The sequence below is a fragment of the Harmonia axyridis genome, chromosome 4 (assembly GCF_914767665.1).
Source record: "Harmonia axyridis chromosome 4, icHarAxyr1.1, whole genome shotgun sequence".
Classification (NCBI taxonomy): domain Eukaryota; kingdom Metazoa; phylum Arthropoda; class Insecta; order Coleoptera; family Coccinellidae; genus Harmonia; species Harmonia axyridis.
The window spans coordinates 7,024,701-7,041,027 of NC_059504.1; the positions used below are offsets into that span (position 1 = coordinate 7,024,701).

Sequence of the window (16,327 nt, forward strand, 5' to 3'; positions counted from 1 at the left end):
TTGATTATCATTTCAAAAATTTTGACACTACCTCATTTGATGTACGTTCAGTTAGTTTTCGATTGAAGAATTTGGTGAGAGAAATAACAATTATTATCGAAATTGCAAAAAAAAATCCTTGTTAGTGGATTTTGTAATCGCATTCACCATTTTGTAAATAATGAGTTGTGAGTAGAGATCTGAAGACTATTAACATTTAATATTTCATTGAAATTTAGATATTGCCTTGGAGCAGAAAACAGTGGTAGATTTTCATTTTTTTAGGATCTTATTAAAATCATACGAAATAAGATTTTAAAAGAGAAAACTCTGCTTAGAAACAGGTCTATATGAGTCTCTATGAAGTGATGCACTGAATTATTTAATTTTTGGAAACTGGGAGATTCCTCATAGAATATTAATTTATATTGATTATTCTGAATAACATGGACTGAATTAACAATTGCTGTAAGAACTACCTACAGCAAGTTACTAAAGTTGATTCCAATATTATTCAGCATCAGTTAATGATGATTTACAAGAAAGTGAATCACATAATGGAAATTCATATTCATATCTATTGGTGTCAGTTTTGATCATCTATTATATAAAATAAAATTATAACTTACGAAATAATAACTTGTTTTTGTACTTGTACAATTTCAATTAAGAAACTCCATTGTTGCAACGTAAAAATGTATACATATTATCATACAGTTTAATCCTAAGATGATATGATTGTTCCGTTATTCAATTACAGAAAACAAAAAAGCTATTAAATTCAATAATAAAATCCCATAAGACATAAATAACAATGTAGGTACTCACCATGAAGCGATAATTAACATCAAAAACGCATAAATTACTCCAGAATAATCTAGTAACATCCTTGCTGCATTGCACTGTGATTTCGTCAAACTTTTCGATGAACAAATCCTTTTTTCTAGTCCTTAACATCTTCGCAATCAAAAGTTGCCTTTATCATGATTCGCGTAAATTACTTCCAGTTCAAAAATTGGGAAATAAGGTCTTAATTTCACTTAAAAGATTTTTAATTCAATTGTGTCAGTAGGCATAAACAGCAATTATAAATTTTAGGATCTCGAAAATGATACTGTAATTGCAAGTAAGTATTTGTAGTTGGTAGGTATTTAAATTTTACAGCTTCTAATGAAAAGCTTATTTGAGTAGGTGGATTTTATTGATTGTTAGGTGCCATGTAAGACTAACATGTAGTAAAAAGTCTACAGTATCCTTATAATTATCCAAGTAGGTGGGTGTTTAAGATGAACGGTAAGTTTGACGTCTCTTAGAACACACGTTGAAGTTTTTTGTATATCCTTTTCGGGAGTGTAGAACACTGAGTTTTCGAGTTCGGAATTTTTTTTTCACAGAATCGAGTGACAGTTTTCACAATAACTCGTAAACGCTTGGGTCGATTTTCCTACGAGATTTGAACCCGGAAGTCATAGAGTACAGTATCGGCACTTCACTGAGAGACACAGGAAAACAAGAGACCAGCTTTGTCGGTAATCAGAACAGAGAAGGATGGGTGTTACTCTCGCGCATCCAGATGGGGTGGCTGCCCACCTTAGGGGGAGGGGGGGAATTACACTCATGGGGGGCGTAGACCTTACTCTATTTTGTTTGCCCCGAGAACACTAGGATTTGAAGTGAATGTCAGCTGATGTGATAGTTGTTTGATGGTATTTCCTTCCATTTCAATCCATCAACTGGCATTAATTCTGAATGGTACATTTGAAATTGCTGCCATTACTACCTGGTCATCTTGAGAGGAGCTCATTATCCATATAGGGGCAATTATACCACTTTCATTCTGTGTTTAAATGGATGCTGGCGATTCTTCTCGTTTTGCTATGCGGATTACAATTCGTGAAACTATGTCATATAGGATTATTTGAAATCTGGTGTTATTTTCTTCATCGTGTTTTTATTGAGCGCTCGTTCTTTAAAGTGATCAGTTCTATGGTTGCATCAGAATGTGGGGAATTTTTGTGTTTTGAAATGGAAATTTTTTCACACCATAAGGTTAATTTTTGTTCTTTTATTCACTAATGAGAAAATTTGAAAAATTAATTTTTTTAGATTTTCGAGGATAGTTTTTGTTTTGTACTCGATTATCCTTAAAATGGTACATTCTATAAATAAAATTCAGGAAATTTTTTTCTTAGTGAAGTTGTGTTGAAAAAAAAAGAAGACAGTGGTGTAGATTTTCAAAAGGAAAAAGATGATCTTACCCCAATATCTACGTCACTGCATAATATTTTCAGGAGACAAAACTAAAAGAATGAATGTAATAATACTACTACCATAAGTAAAAACTTATTTTTTCTCAATCTTCAATGTACCTCGAAAACGAAGCTTGTCAGGATATATGTTTATATAAACTTTTCTGCATAAAAAGAGTTGTTCTACCCAGAGCCGAAGTTATGTAAAATCTGGACCACCTGTATGCTAACTTAGTCCAGTCAATTTGTGATCACAAGGGCCTCCCACTGAGAAATTTTGGGGTAGTTTTGATTTCTTCGATTTTATATATCTATTGGGCATATCAATGGTTTGTCCCCAAAATTTCGTGACAGAAAATTCAGAAAAAAGCAACAAAAAAAAACATTTCTTGGGAAAATATCAATTTTTCGTGAATGCTCTTCGTATACAAAAACGAAGTACCTATATAAAATTTCCTTTGAATTTTTCTCATTCGGTTTTTTGTCCGACTAACCGTTCTGTCTCAAACGATAGTTGAAAATTGGTATATTTTATCTGTCTCTGTAGAAAAACCCACTTTTTGGGGTAGTTTTGATTTTTTCGATTTTATATGTTTTTTTGGGTGCGTGATTCGTGAATTCAAATTAAATACCAAATAAAAAATGTCGTCCCAAATTCGAATTGATTATCACCAATTCGAATGTGTTTAGTCCCAATATGAATTTGATTATTACCAATTTGAATTTGTTAATTCCAAATTTAATTTTGTCTAGTCTCTATTGAAAAAGTATAGTAGGTACTATAAAGAAAGTGTCTAATGAAACAAAAAAAAAAAAAAATAGGAAAGCAATGACGTGCTAGGAACTTTAGATTTCACTCTTCAAAAGTTGAAATTCACAAAAAACCATACCATTTTAGGAGTTAAGTTCCGGCCCTAGCGCACAGATGGCACTGACAGTGCGATACTACTTTGTTTCTCGTTAGAACTAAGCTTCAAAAGATGCGAGTGATATAAATTTTGACTTTAAGTCTGGGTATGAATATTAAAGGTTCAGTGATTCTACATTCGTTGTTGTTTGAAAAATGGATAAAATGAGTTTAATCTATTGGCAAATATGCTGCTACAAATCGATGAAAACCATGGTCAAATTATTAAATGCGCTTCCAACTTTGTTGTTTCTCCAGAGCCTATTCTGCAGATATGGTGATCACTGGTTTTTTAAGACTTCAAAACATTTTTCCAGGGATCCAGGGAAATAAATTTGGTTTTAAAGGGGACAAATATGAATATTTCCACAGAAAAGGGTATTGAAATGTTAAAGGGGTGTTGTAGTAGACCAATGAAGTCGAATTTTCAAGAAAAAAGTGTCCTTCTTTACTGTGATTTATTGAATGATGCCTTAAGGCTGTTATAAGGATTTGTAGACACAGACTAGGGATTCATCAAGCCAAGTAACTTGACATTTTAACCAACTACTCGACTTGAAAATCAGGCTCGTGAAAAATTACATACTTGAGCTGAACTTGACTTGATTTTAGATATTTATTGCTTGACTTGATATTACTTGAGTTTGATATGACCGCTTGGCACAGCATATATTTCTGCAATCTCGTGCGCGCTTAGATTAAATAAGAGGATTCCTCGAGCGCCGAGAGACTGAAGCATTATGTGACTTCATTAGTAGTTTTCTCACATTTCTATGAAAACTATCGGTAGATTTTGGTAGTTTCAGAAATATCTTTCCAAATTTAGCCAAAATGGCCAAGGATTTTTTATCTACTCAAGCATCTTCAGCTCCTGTTGAAAGACAATTTTGCAGAGCTGCTCTTACAGTTACAAAAACCCGCAATTTGTTAGGCGAGAAATCTATAAGATGCCTCATATGTCTTAGATCCTGGATGGAAAATTATAAAATCAAACAAAGCCTGGAGGTTTCTCAATATTTAGAAACTTCATTTTTTTATTTTGTTATGATTTATAGTGATATAATCTATGTTTCTATTTCAAAAAGTTGATATTTACGGTTCTCTTATACAATAAGTGTTTTTTGCAAGGTTCCTTCTCATTTCATCAGTTTTTTATTGAAGACTTGAAATCAAGTCATGCTTAAGCCAAGTAGCTTGAAAATCAAGCCAAACCGTGAATCCTCAACACAGAGTGTTCAGAAATGTATAAATTTTTCCAGTTGCAATTTCGAATTCCTAGACCAAACATTTTTCCAACAAAAAAAATCATCAAACCACATAGTGAAATAGACTGTCTTCTAGCCAATAAAAGCAGAATCCTGCTACGTGTGAAACACCAGCTAATTACGAGAAGCATCCTTTTGTACTAATAATTGTGTCGACGATCCCGATTGTAGATCCTGTACCGCCACTAAGTTGAGGGGCTGTCAGGACTCTAGACGTCCACTTAATTCTTTTTGATACGTCCTTATGTTATCGTGCCTTTGAATACCTCCGCCACCCCTGACATCACTGTTTGCATGTTCATGAAACAATATAACATGATACTTGAACCGAGAGTTCGTTTGAATCAGCTGTAGACATCTTTATAGCTTCCAATCTTGATGTTTTTCCGTTTTGACGGTTCTGTAAGAAGGGATTTGTTATTCTAGCCTCTTTTCAGTGAAATAATGGTTTATTTGATTTGATTTTTGCAATACCAAATATCTGATCTACGTAATCAGATCAATCAATAAGGAAACCGTCAATCTCAACCCCATTGTTTAAGGGAAATTTGAATTCGAAGAAAAACCGTACAAAATTGCATCTTCATACAAAAATCGTTATATCTCCTAAAATATTTGTTGAAGACCCCTCAAATAACAACGTTTTTTGAAGATTGGGCTATTATCTAGAACAAGATACGGATTGGAGTCCGTTTCTTGTATCCAGAAAAGGTTGCAGCCTCGTGAAAATTATCAACTTTATTTGAAAATTGCTAAGAAATAGCAGGGATTTTCATTCATAAATTATGCTCTTGGACAAAGAGGATCAATGCAGAGTGGCAACAAATATTTGTACTTAATTCATGCTTAAAGCTCTTACAGTTTTTGTAAAAGAGACGGTAGGGTTTTCAGAAAACCTGAAAAGCATTTGATCGGAGTTGAGATTTAGAGTATAAAGAGGCCAAATATTTTTTGTTCCAGGTGAACAGTAAATTCTTTTGTCCAAAAATCTGCATTTTTTAAATTTTGAGTCACTAAAAGTTTCAAATGATCGGGTTCAATAGACCGATGAAGAATTCAATGTCAAAAAAATTCTTTATTACAGTCGGCCGCCGTGTAGATATATGATACCTAACTCTCGAATGGAACGTGGTAGATAGAATAATTGTGAAGTTACTGTTGGACAAACTAATTTTATTGTTGTTACTTGTAATCAAAGTCTCCTTGTCATCACTCACGCAAGATTGCATCCATAAACCTACGTTAACATTTGTGCATTTCCTATATTCTTGGATCAATTTTATTGGTGAGTTTTCGAACTTACTTACTTACTTTTTTTAACGATTAATCAGAATGATATCAGAAAATGATCAAAATTACAAGGCAATATTCAAATTTTCAAATAAATTCCAATCCAAAACCGAAGTCAACATCTTATTTTCTAAGTTGTAGTAACCAAACTTTAACCTACGGAATCTTCAGCTGCAGAAATGTTCGACAACTATCTTTTTATTTTCGGAAACTTCCAGAAACATTATCGAGCTTCGATCTAGAACGTGAGGAGTACTCAAGTCCGTATATTGTATCCAAAGAAGGTGGTAGCCTCGAAAAAATTATTAATTTTTGTTGAAAATTTCATTTTATAACCTATAATTTCTGAAATGATAGACTAATCGCCAAAATGCGAACACTTTCGTGATCTACGTGATAGGATTAAGCAATAAGGAGGTATATTATTCTCATGAAAGATTTTTTTTATTTTCTAATGGAAAATTTTTCGAGTTGAAAATTTTCTGGCGAGATCGAAACTCGGATGATCATAGGCCTTCAATCCCATCGATTTTCTAACTTATGAACACCCTGTGCATACACGCAAAATGTCTATTCTGTCAGATCTGCTGCCATTGAGTATTGAATGTTTTTTTTCATATTTTTTCCTTTAATTTTTTCTGGTTCTGGAGATGCGATCAACATGAAACCTGAAACTGTTACCCTAACGGGCCAATTGAAAAGTCCCCGGTCTACCAAAGGGAAACACATTTATTTGGCAATATCCGATTTTATTATTCAAAATAGTTGCCTTCGAGGGCGATACAGCGATTATTGCTTCCAACTTTTCGATACCATTTTTGTAGTACGATTTGTCTTTCGCTTCAAAATAGGCCTCAGTTTCAGCGATTACTTCTTTATTGGCGCTACATTCTACAGCGAGCATTCTATTGAGGTCTGAGAACAGGAAAAGTCGCTAATGGGGGCCAGATCTGGCAAATATGGTGAATGCAGAAGCAATTCGAAGCCCGATTCATGCAATTTTGCCATTGTTTTCATTGATTTGGGACACGGCGCATTGTCTTGATGAAACAGCTCCTTCTTTTTCTTCAAATGGGGCCGTCTCTTAACGATTTCATCCTTTAAACGATCCAATAACGCTATATAATAATCGCTCTCTATGGTCTGGCCCTTTTGGAGGTAATCAATGAATATTATACCTTGCGCATCTTAAAATACTGATGCCATAAACTTGCCAGCTGACGCTTGTTTTTCTTCGCTTTGGATTCGGTTCATCGTGAGCAATCCACTCAGCTGACTTTGTCGGTTTTGTTGCTTCCCACCTTTCGGTTGACAGCTGACTGTCAATTGGACTCCGGAAACTTAAATAGCTTCAAACATTGCTCAGAATCATTAACACGTTGTTACTTTTGATCGATTGTGAGCTCGCTTGGTACCCATTTTGAACCAGGCTTTCTCATGTATAAATATTCGTGAATGATATGATGTACAAGTTCAGATGATATCTACACAATGTCTGCTATCTCGATCAACTTCTCTTTACGGTCATTCAAAATTATTTTGTAAACTTTTTTGATTTTTTCGTCGGTGACAGACTCTTTTGAGCGTGTACTGCGTTCGGCGTCTTCGGTGCTCATTGCACCACGTTTAAACTTAGCATACCAATCAATAATGGTTAATTTTTCTGGTGCAGACCCCGGAAACTCTTCATCAAGCCAAGATTCAGCTTCAACTTTATTTTTCCCTTCGAAAAGCAATATTTTTCAGCACTCGAAATTCTTTTTTTTTTCCATCTTTTTTTAAAATAACAAAAGTAGCTACACTCAAAACGTTATATCTTAAAAACTAATGGTTGGACTGTTGCCAAATTTTGACTCGTATCGTTTGAAGGTTGGTACTAACTAAAAATCATATGGATTTAATACTAGCACCGCCATCTGGGCACCAGACCGGGGACTTTTCAATTGGCCTCATACATGTAAATTCAATTTTATGTCCATCGAATCCTTGGAAATTTTCTTATCCACAAAATGACATTACTCAGAAAGTCTAACCTTTGATAACACCTAAGATTTAATATTAGCGAATCACCGCGCCGCTACTGAATTTATCGACGTTGGTTCGATTAGGCACGGTCCGACGTTTTTGTATGGTCCACGATGTCCGAGTGGATGGGTGCCTTCTTCACCACGTTGTGAGAACAATCTTCAAGACCTCACACAATACCGTTTCATTAGAGGTTTAACTGTTGAATTTCGCAACGGTTCAGATGATCTATTACACACCAGTCTTTCCTAAAGTTTAGAAATTATTTTGACCGCTTGATGAAGGTAGACAGGAATATGATTTCTCTGGCACATCTTCCAGCTTCATTGATAATTATAGATTTTTAACGGAGTTGTACGAGGTGCTATTTGCAAGGTCAAGACTGAATTTGGGTTATATTTTCTATGAGATTTATTGGTTGAGTACCTGGAGAAGATCTTTCTTACGTTTGACATAATTGATATTTTAGCTTGGGAGGGATTACCACCACTTGGTTTTTCGCGTATTAGTACCCATTCATTTCTCCACTGGCGCTTATGCGATGACCAAACTTTGTACCTTTTTTCTTTGTTCGAAGCAAATAAGTAGAGGGCAGCACAGTAAAACGACTTTCACGAAATTATGGTTTTACGTCTTTTGTAATGATTTTTGGTAGAATTTTTCTCACGAATAATCACGGTTCAGATGATCTATTACTCACTTGTCTTTCCTAAAGTTTAGAAATTATTTTGACCGCTTGATGAAGGTAGACAGGAAAATGATTTCTCTGGCACATCTTCCAGCTTCATTGATAATTATAGATTTTTAACGGAGTTGTACGAGGTGCTATTTGCAAGGTCAAGACTGAATTTGGGTTATATTCTGTGTGATATATTAGTTGAGTACCTGGAGAAGATCTTTCTTACGTCTGACATAATTGATAATTTAGCTTAAGAGGGATTACCACTTCGTGGTTCTTCGCGTATCAAACAAACTTTGGTACCCATTCATTTCTCTTCTGGCGCTTCTGTGATGACCAAACTTTGCACCTTTTTTCTTTCTTCGAAGCAACTGAGTAGAGGGCAGCACTGTACGACGAATTTCACGAAATTATACTTTTACCTCTTTTGAAATGATTTTGGTAGGTTTTTCTTTTTTACGAATATTTTAAAAATATATCAATGCTTTGTGCAAAGTATAAGGCCAATTAAAAAGTCCCCAGTCTGATGCACAGATGGCGGCGTTAATATTAAATCCATATGATTTTTAGTTAATACCAACCTTCAAACGATACGTGTCAAAATTTGACAGCAGTCCGACTATCAGTTTGTGAGATATTGCGTTGTGAGTGTAGCAACTTTAGTTATTTGAAAAAAGATAAAAAAAAGAATTTCGTGTGAGAATGAAATATTGATTTTGGAAGGAAAAAAATACAGTTAAAACGTAGTGAAATGAGCACGGCGAACGCAGTGCACGCCCAAAAGAGGCTGTCACCGACAAAAAATCAAAATAGTTCACAAAATAATTTTGAATGACCGTAAAATGGAGTTGATCGAGATAGCAGACATTGTGAAGTTATCATCTGAACGTGTACATCATCATTCATCATTACCGAATCTTTGTACATGAGAAAGCTGTTTGCAAAATGGGTGCTTCGCGAGCTCACAATTGATCAAACAACGTGTTAATGATTCTGAGCAAAGTTTGAAGCTCTTCAAGTGGAATAAACCTGAATTTTTGCGTGAATTTGTGACAATGGATGAAACAAGGCTCCATCATTTCACTCCGTAGTCCAATCGACAGTCAGCTGAGTGGACTGCACACGTTGAACCGAATCCAAAGCGAGGAAAAACACAACAGTCATCTGGCAAGGTTATGGCATCAGTATTCTGGGATGCGCAAGGTATAATATTCATTGATTACCTCCTAAAGGGGCAGACCATCAACAGCGATTATTATATAGCGTTATTGGATCGTTTAAAGGTAGAAATCGTTAAAAAAGGCCCCATTTGAAGGAAAAAATGTGCTGTTTCATCAAGACAATGCGCCGTGTCACAAATCAATGAAAAAAATTGCTTCTGCATCCACCGTATTCGCCAGATCTGGCCCCCAGCGACTTTTTCCTGTTCTCAGATCTCAAAAGAATGCTCGCTGGAAAAAAATTTAGCGCCAATGAAGAAGTAATCGCCAAAACTGAGGCCTATTTTGAAGCGAAAGACAAATCGTACTACAAAAATGGTATCAAAAAGTTGGAAGATCGCTATAATCACTGTATCGTCCTCGAAGGCAACTATGTTGAATAATAAAACCGAATTTTGCCAAAAAAAATGTGTTTTACTATGGTAGACCGGGGAGTTTTCTATTTCACTACTTTCGGTGGGTAAACACAGACTTGCCATGAAAACTGTCACTTCTCCTCTTTATGAAATAATATACTATTACTATCATAGTTAACTTCCTCCCCATTAAAAGCCCCTCAACACCTATAAAATAAAAAAAAATGCAAAATATAAATGTCCAAATTTGTGGTCCAGCAGTGTATACTTAGGTATAACTCTTAGATGAAGGATATAAACATAGATAATAAGCAAAACCAAAGCGAACCAACAGTTCTCGGGATATGAAGAATAGCCCCCAAATGAATATCAAGGTCCATATCTACCCAATATCTGACTTGCATAATTCGGCTTTGTGTCAGATATATTTCTTTTAATCCGACAGGGGCACCCCTCGCTTGTTCTGCCACTGGCCAGCACCGTGGTTAATTGAACCGTCCAAAACCCAATATCCACGGTAATAATTCACAAATAAGCCTTATACCGTGGCCAGACCTTTCTTCTGACTCGATGTTATTTTCTAACGCCTATTATTTGGCTCTTTCATATGCTTACCTACCACAGCCATTGATTTCTTTATTATGCTTTTATACATGGTGGGGGCCCTTTTTTCTTGTTTGCTCGCTGGTCGTTTCCGCGCTGACAAAGGTATTCAGAAAAAGTGATGATTGAATTAGAGTAGACAGATTCGGAGAAAAATGATTTTGTGGTACGGTTCATTGGTTGGAAGGCGGTGAAGGATGTGGAAGGAAATTCATTGAAAATTGAGGGGGCTTGTGGGGGAAACGTATCTTTGATTTGGTACATATGATTTTTTCTGATTTGATATCAATTTAAGAGATACCAAAGACAACAATAATCTACTTGGTATCTAGTATTTCATTATTTTTAATTTGAGAATGAAAAACAAATTTGGTAACTTTTCATTTTCCGCGAAACAATTGGCATCCCTATAAAGCACTAAAGTATTTTAAAAATATTCGTGACAAATTTTGCAGAAATACATTGTGAAAATGTAAAATGTGTTTTTTTTAGAGCTATAGAACTTTAAATTGCAATAAAACAACGATGGATTTTATTCGATTGACATGAATTTAATTTATCCGCAAGATAATCTTGTGGCATTACATTTCAAATATGATTTCTGGCATATGGCCGCCACGGCTGGCTCGGATGTAGTGCAATCTGGACGTCCAATTTTCGATGACTTTTCCAACATTTGTGGCCGTATATCGGCAATAACACGGCGAATGTTGTCTTCCAAATGGTCAAGGGTTTGTGGCTTATCCGCATAGACCAATGACTTTACATAGCCCCACAGAAAGTAGCCTAGCGGTGTTAAATCACAAGATCTTGGAGGCCAATTCACAAGCCCAAAACGTGAAATTAGGCGGTCACCAAACGTGTCTTTCAATAAATCGATTGTGGCACGAGCTGAGTGACATGTTGCGCCGTCTTGTTGGAACCACAGCTCCTGGACATCATGGTTGTTCAATTCAGGAATGAAAAAGTTAGTAATCATGGCTCTATACCGATCACCATTGACTGTAACGTTCTGGCCATCATCGTTTTTGAAGAAGTACGGACCAATGATGCCACCAGCCCATAAAGCGCACCAAACAGTCAGTTTTTCTGGATGTAACGGTGTTTCGACATACACTTGAGGATTAGCTCTACTCCAAATGCGGCAGTTTTGTTTGTTGACGTAGCCATTCAACCAGAAGTGCGCTTCATCGCTAAACAAAATAAAATGGACGTAGTGCGCGATACGTATTCCGCACGGAACCATTATTTTAGAAATAAAATTGCACTATTTGCAAGCGTTGTTCAGGCGTGAGTCTATTGATGGTGAATTGCCAAACCAAACTGAGAATAAATCACTTGACAGCTGTTGAATCGGTAGTCATCTTGAATAGTAATGCCAACTTAAAGTTATATACCTCGAAAAAAAACACCCGTTATATTCACATCGACATTCTTGATGAAGGTAATACCTTCAACACTGAAGGAAAAACGTTATTGGAATGATTGAGTGCAAAAATCAAGAAAGAACATGTTCAATTTCAAAGGAAAATCATTATTTTCCATCAAGACTTTTCCCTGTTCCAAATTGTCAAATTGAACGAATTGCGCTTCCAACTGCTAGGCCACCCACCTTATTGTCCAGATCTGGCGATTATTGTTTTTTTACACAAGAATGTGCGGACACACAGACTGACTGACATGAAGCCAAACCTGTGTGATAACAAATTTTGATATCGGAACTCACAATATTGGTTATCACAAAGGTTTCCGAACGGAAGCTATTCGAAATAACACGTCAAAAAATGTTATATTCGAAAAAGGGTTACTTATAATTACACAGTGTAAGTACCTGTAGATATGAGGTTAATATCTGTGTTATCAACACGGAATGATGTATTAAAATGTTGATAAAACCGAACAATTCATTCGCTAGCCCATCATCGCCATACTTGATACAGTTTTCCAACGTCTATCATAAAAAAAAAATGTCACAATGATTATTTCAGTATTGACTTAAGTCAGAAAACAAGTCATTTAATAATTCCTAGAAACGTGATACGTAGTTTATCGAAATAGTAATCAATGAAATCATAAAGGTTTGGCATCTGCAAGGTGTTCCATATTATCTAATCACTATATATATTTTAATTTTTAGGTAAACAGTCTACTTTTGGAACACTATCGAATGCTTTGGATCATTACAGATAACGCTGCTACTACTATTGAAGCCATGTCGTAAAATAGAATCAATCAATATTTTGTGATTTCTTGAGTATGGGTTCAGTGCTGTAGAATGAAGATTGTGTTATGGATTCATTACATAGAAGTGAGTGATTTATATTCGCTAGAAGATATAGGTCGAACCTTCTTAATTATGTACTCTATTTCAATTGATGGGGATCATTCTTAATAATTCTAATATATTGATGCTTTTGGAATTAGGAATCTTTATAATTCTTATTCGGTGGTATAGATAACATTTTTGAAAAAATCATCAAAAAATCAGTAATCCTGAGTCCTTTATCATCATATTTTCAATAGAACACCCTATACAATATTGGCTATACGTCTTGATATTGTATAAATCTAATGCGAGGAACATATACTAGTATGATGAAGTGATTTGAACAATTCTTTTTCCAAAATCGCTAAGAGGACAGGGACGTTTTCGAAATGATTCAGTCTAGCAGAGGCTATGCTACGAACTGATGCAAAGGTGAGAGATATACTCTCCTCTTATTTCTGATTGGATTTTCACTGCCAACTGACAAGGGCAAAACGTTCTCGCTCTCTGTTTGACTTTCTTTATGCATTTCTTTCTAACACATTGATATTACATCCCAGGATACAGACTTGCCAGCCCTATATATTTCTCATATTGTTCCGCTCATTGATAACTTCCCAAATATATAATTCTTTCCAAATTGATTTATGATTCTTATTGACTTCCATTTCCACTTCATTAATTATCATTTCAATAATTAGGCGATTTCGACTAACACAAGATGAATGGGTCTTAAAATTATTTAATTTGCGTAGAACAATTTTGCTTCACCTACACGTACTATGATACCTACACAAAAATTATAATGGCAATTTCTAGATAAGAATAAATGGAGCGATATATTAATGTCTTTTATCTGAAATGCACAAACAACTGACACATTCACGGAGTTACCTGAAGTGGTAGAATAAAATGAAATTGACCGATGCCAGAATTCGAATATTATAAATTTCATCCTAATAGTTAGGGAATTTAAATTTTGTTCAGTTCAGGTGGAATGGTGGTTTTAATATTTAATTTGAAATGTCCGAGTTATAGTTTGATGGTTTGATAGAAGCTAATTATGATGCCAAAGCGAAAGACACGTACGTAGAATCACGAATTTAATTGAAAAAAACTTTTTTACAGTTGGTAAGTTTTCGAAATATAAGGCTCTATGGTTTTATATTTGGTTTGATATGTCCATGTTATAGTTCGATATATTATGATGTCAAGACGAAATACATGTGATAATTATTAATTCAATTGTTTCTAAATACATTCTTCCACACATACATTGAAGACTTTCTGGTGAACTCATCTACCTATAATAATAAGAAAATAAACTGTAAGAAAACATAATATATGAAGATTTATGATTATGTAATTCTGGAAATATCATTTTACTAAAAGAGATATTTATTAATCTGAATGTTTTTGGCATATTGATTATTCAGCTGTATAGATCTACCAGTAAGGTTGATCCATGGACTTACCAGTATCCAAATTAAACTCACAATGTTTTTTCTAGGTGTTCATGACCAACTCCGGAAAAGAGAATATGTTGAAGAAAAGAAGGTGACACCTAACTGGAAACAAAGAGTCAAAGCAGGCCTGCTGATGATGAGCTCCTTCCTATTCATCCTCTACCAAGGTTCTCTAGCAGTAGCAGCCACTATCCTCATGGTCCAGCTGATGTGCTACAAGGAGATCCTCACCATATGTTACACGATCAACAAGAACCCGAGTCTACCGAAGTTTAGGATGACAGCCTGGTACTTCTTCATCGTTTGGAACTACACCCTACTCGGAGAAACTTTTGGTGAACAGTTTAAGAGTGTTTTCGAAAAGGATCGTTATCTTTCGTTCATCTTCGACCATAGTAGATTCAAAGGGTGTTGTTTGTATTTTGGCGGGATAGTGATGTTCGTGATAAACCTGGCTGGGAAGTATGATATTAAGAGATTCAGGTTACTGGCCATACTTCACGTTTTGTTGGTGGTGATAACATTGCCTACGTATCTCTTGGTGAAGTGCTCGTTGGAAGGTATGGTTTGGGCTGTTATTCCACTAGCTTCGGTCATCTTGAACGATATCTTCGCCTATGTGTTCGGAAAAGTTATGGGAAGAACACCTTTGATCCACCTTTCTCCAAACAAGACTCGAGAAGGGTTTCTTGGAGGTATTGTTGGGACCATCATCTCTACGATAGCCTTGGCTCACTTCCTGTCCAGATACAACCATTTCATCTGCCCAACGGAGTACAACGAATTAACTGGAATAATAGAGATAAATCCCAATTGCACACCTTCACTGCTTTTCGTACCAACTGAGTACAACATTATGCCAGGATTTAGCATGAAGCTGCTTCCCTTCCATCTGGATTCTTTCTACATAGCCCTCTTCGCTAGTTCGATTGCACCTTTTGCTGGTTTCTTCGCATCTGGGTTCAAGAGGGCGTTCAATATTAAGGACTTTAGTGACACTATACCGGGACACGGTGGTATTTTGGATAGATTCGATTGTCAGTTTCTAATGGCGATTTTTGTGTATGTGTACATGTCAACGTTCTTGAAGACGAGTAAGTTTAAGAAGTTGTACGGTAAGGTTATGCACCTGAGTGATCGTGATCAGCTTGTTTTTTATGATATGTTGAAGAGTGTTCTGGAAGAGCAGAATATGTTGTGATATTGAAGTATGTTATTTGATTGTTGTTGTTGATATTTATGAAAAATATAAAGATTTTTAAATCCTTGATGAGTTAGAGGCGGTAGCATCACTTTTGGCTTACTATTTCAGGTTAAGACCAGGCAAAATAGGTATTATTGTTATCGATTTGTTTTGATCTTCAATTTCAATAACTCTTTGCAGTTTTGGTAGTTGTTTACTCTAAAACATTCGTGTATGAATTATGTTATTGAAGTTATGATACAAATGGCTATTATACTGTGATATATGTATATCGAATAAATTTTGGTACAATAATTTTAGGTAGAGTAAGTATAGTAAATTTTTTTTTTTGGTTTGAGTACCGGCAAATCTTTTTAACAACTATGGAGGATAGTGATAAGGAGAGTAATCTTACTGTTTCAAAAGTGTCCATTGAACTGACCTGAATTAGTGGCGCTAGTCTACTTAGAGGATGAATTTCATAAGAAACGTCAAAACGTACTGATATAGGTTAAGCAAGGTTGGATATTCTTTGGCTACAGTAACGCCATTGTGGGGAATTTTTGGACCCCTATCTATCCTTTTCTGCTTGTCACTTTCTCAACAGTTCTACCATAAAAAGTTATTCTCCTTATCTCTATTCTCTTTAGTAACAATCTCAGCATCTACAATCCTGATCCCAGATTGTCAGAGCTGTTCAACTTGCAATAACAAGTTGAACATATTAACTCCTGATTTACTTGTGCTTAGAGTTGAAACTGTTTCATTGAATAATAACTATGATGTTTCAATTATTGATTTGAAGACAGTATTCAGGTTTAATTTGGAATATTGATTAG

At 35.3% G+C, this 16,327-nt stretch overlaps 1 protein-coding gene across 4 annotated transcripts; it reads left to right on the plus strand.

The window, feature by feature from the left end:
- Positions 1-5,665: 5,665 nt before the first annotated feature.
- LOC123678414 (phosphatidate cytidylyltransferase, photoreceptor-specific-like) lies at positions 5,666-15,573 on the plus strand. 4 transcript variants are annotated; one of them, XM_045615432.1, is made up of 3 exons: positions 5,666-5,685; positions 12,711-12,881; positions 14,350-15,573. In XM_045615432.1, exons 2-3 carry the CDS (start codon positions 12,863-12,865, stop codon positions 15,504-15,506), a joined length of 1,176 nt encoding a protein of 391 aa, XP_045471388.1. In that variant the 5' UTR covers positions 5,666-5,685; positions 12,711-12,862; the 3' UTR covers positions 15,507-15,573. The 4 variants fall into 4 exon arrangements, with proteins under 4 accessions (XP_045471388.1, XP_045471386.1, XP_045471387.1 ...); XM_045615430.1 differs by lacking the exon at positions 5,666-5,685 and adding an exon at positions 12,502-12,651; XM_045615431.1 differs by lacking the exon at positions 5,666-5,685 and adding an exon at positions 12,512-12,614.
- The last annotated feature ends 754 nt before the right edge of the window (positions 15,574-16,327 follow it).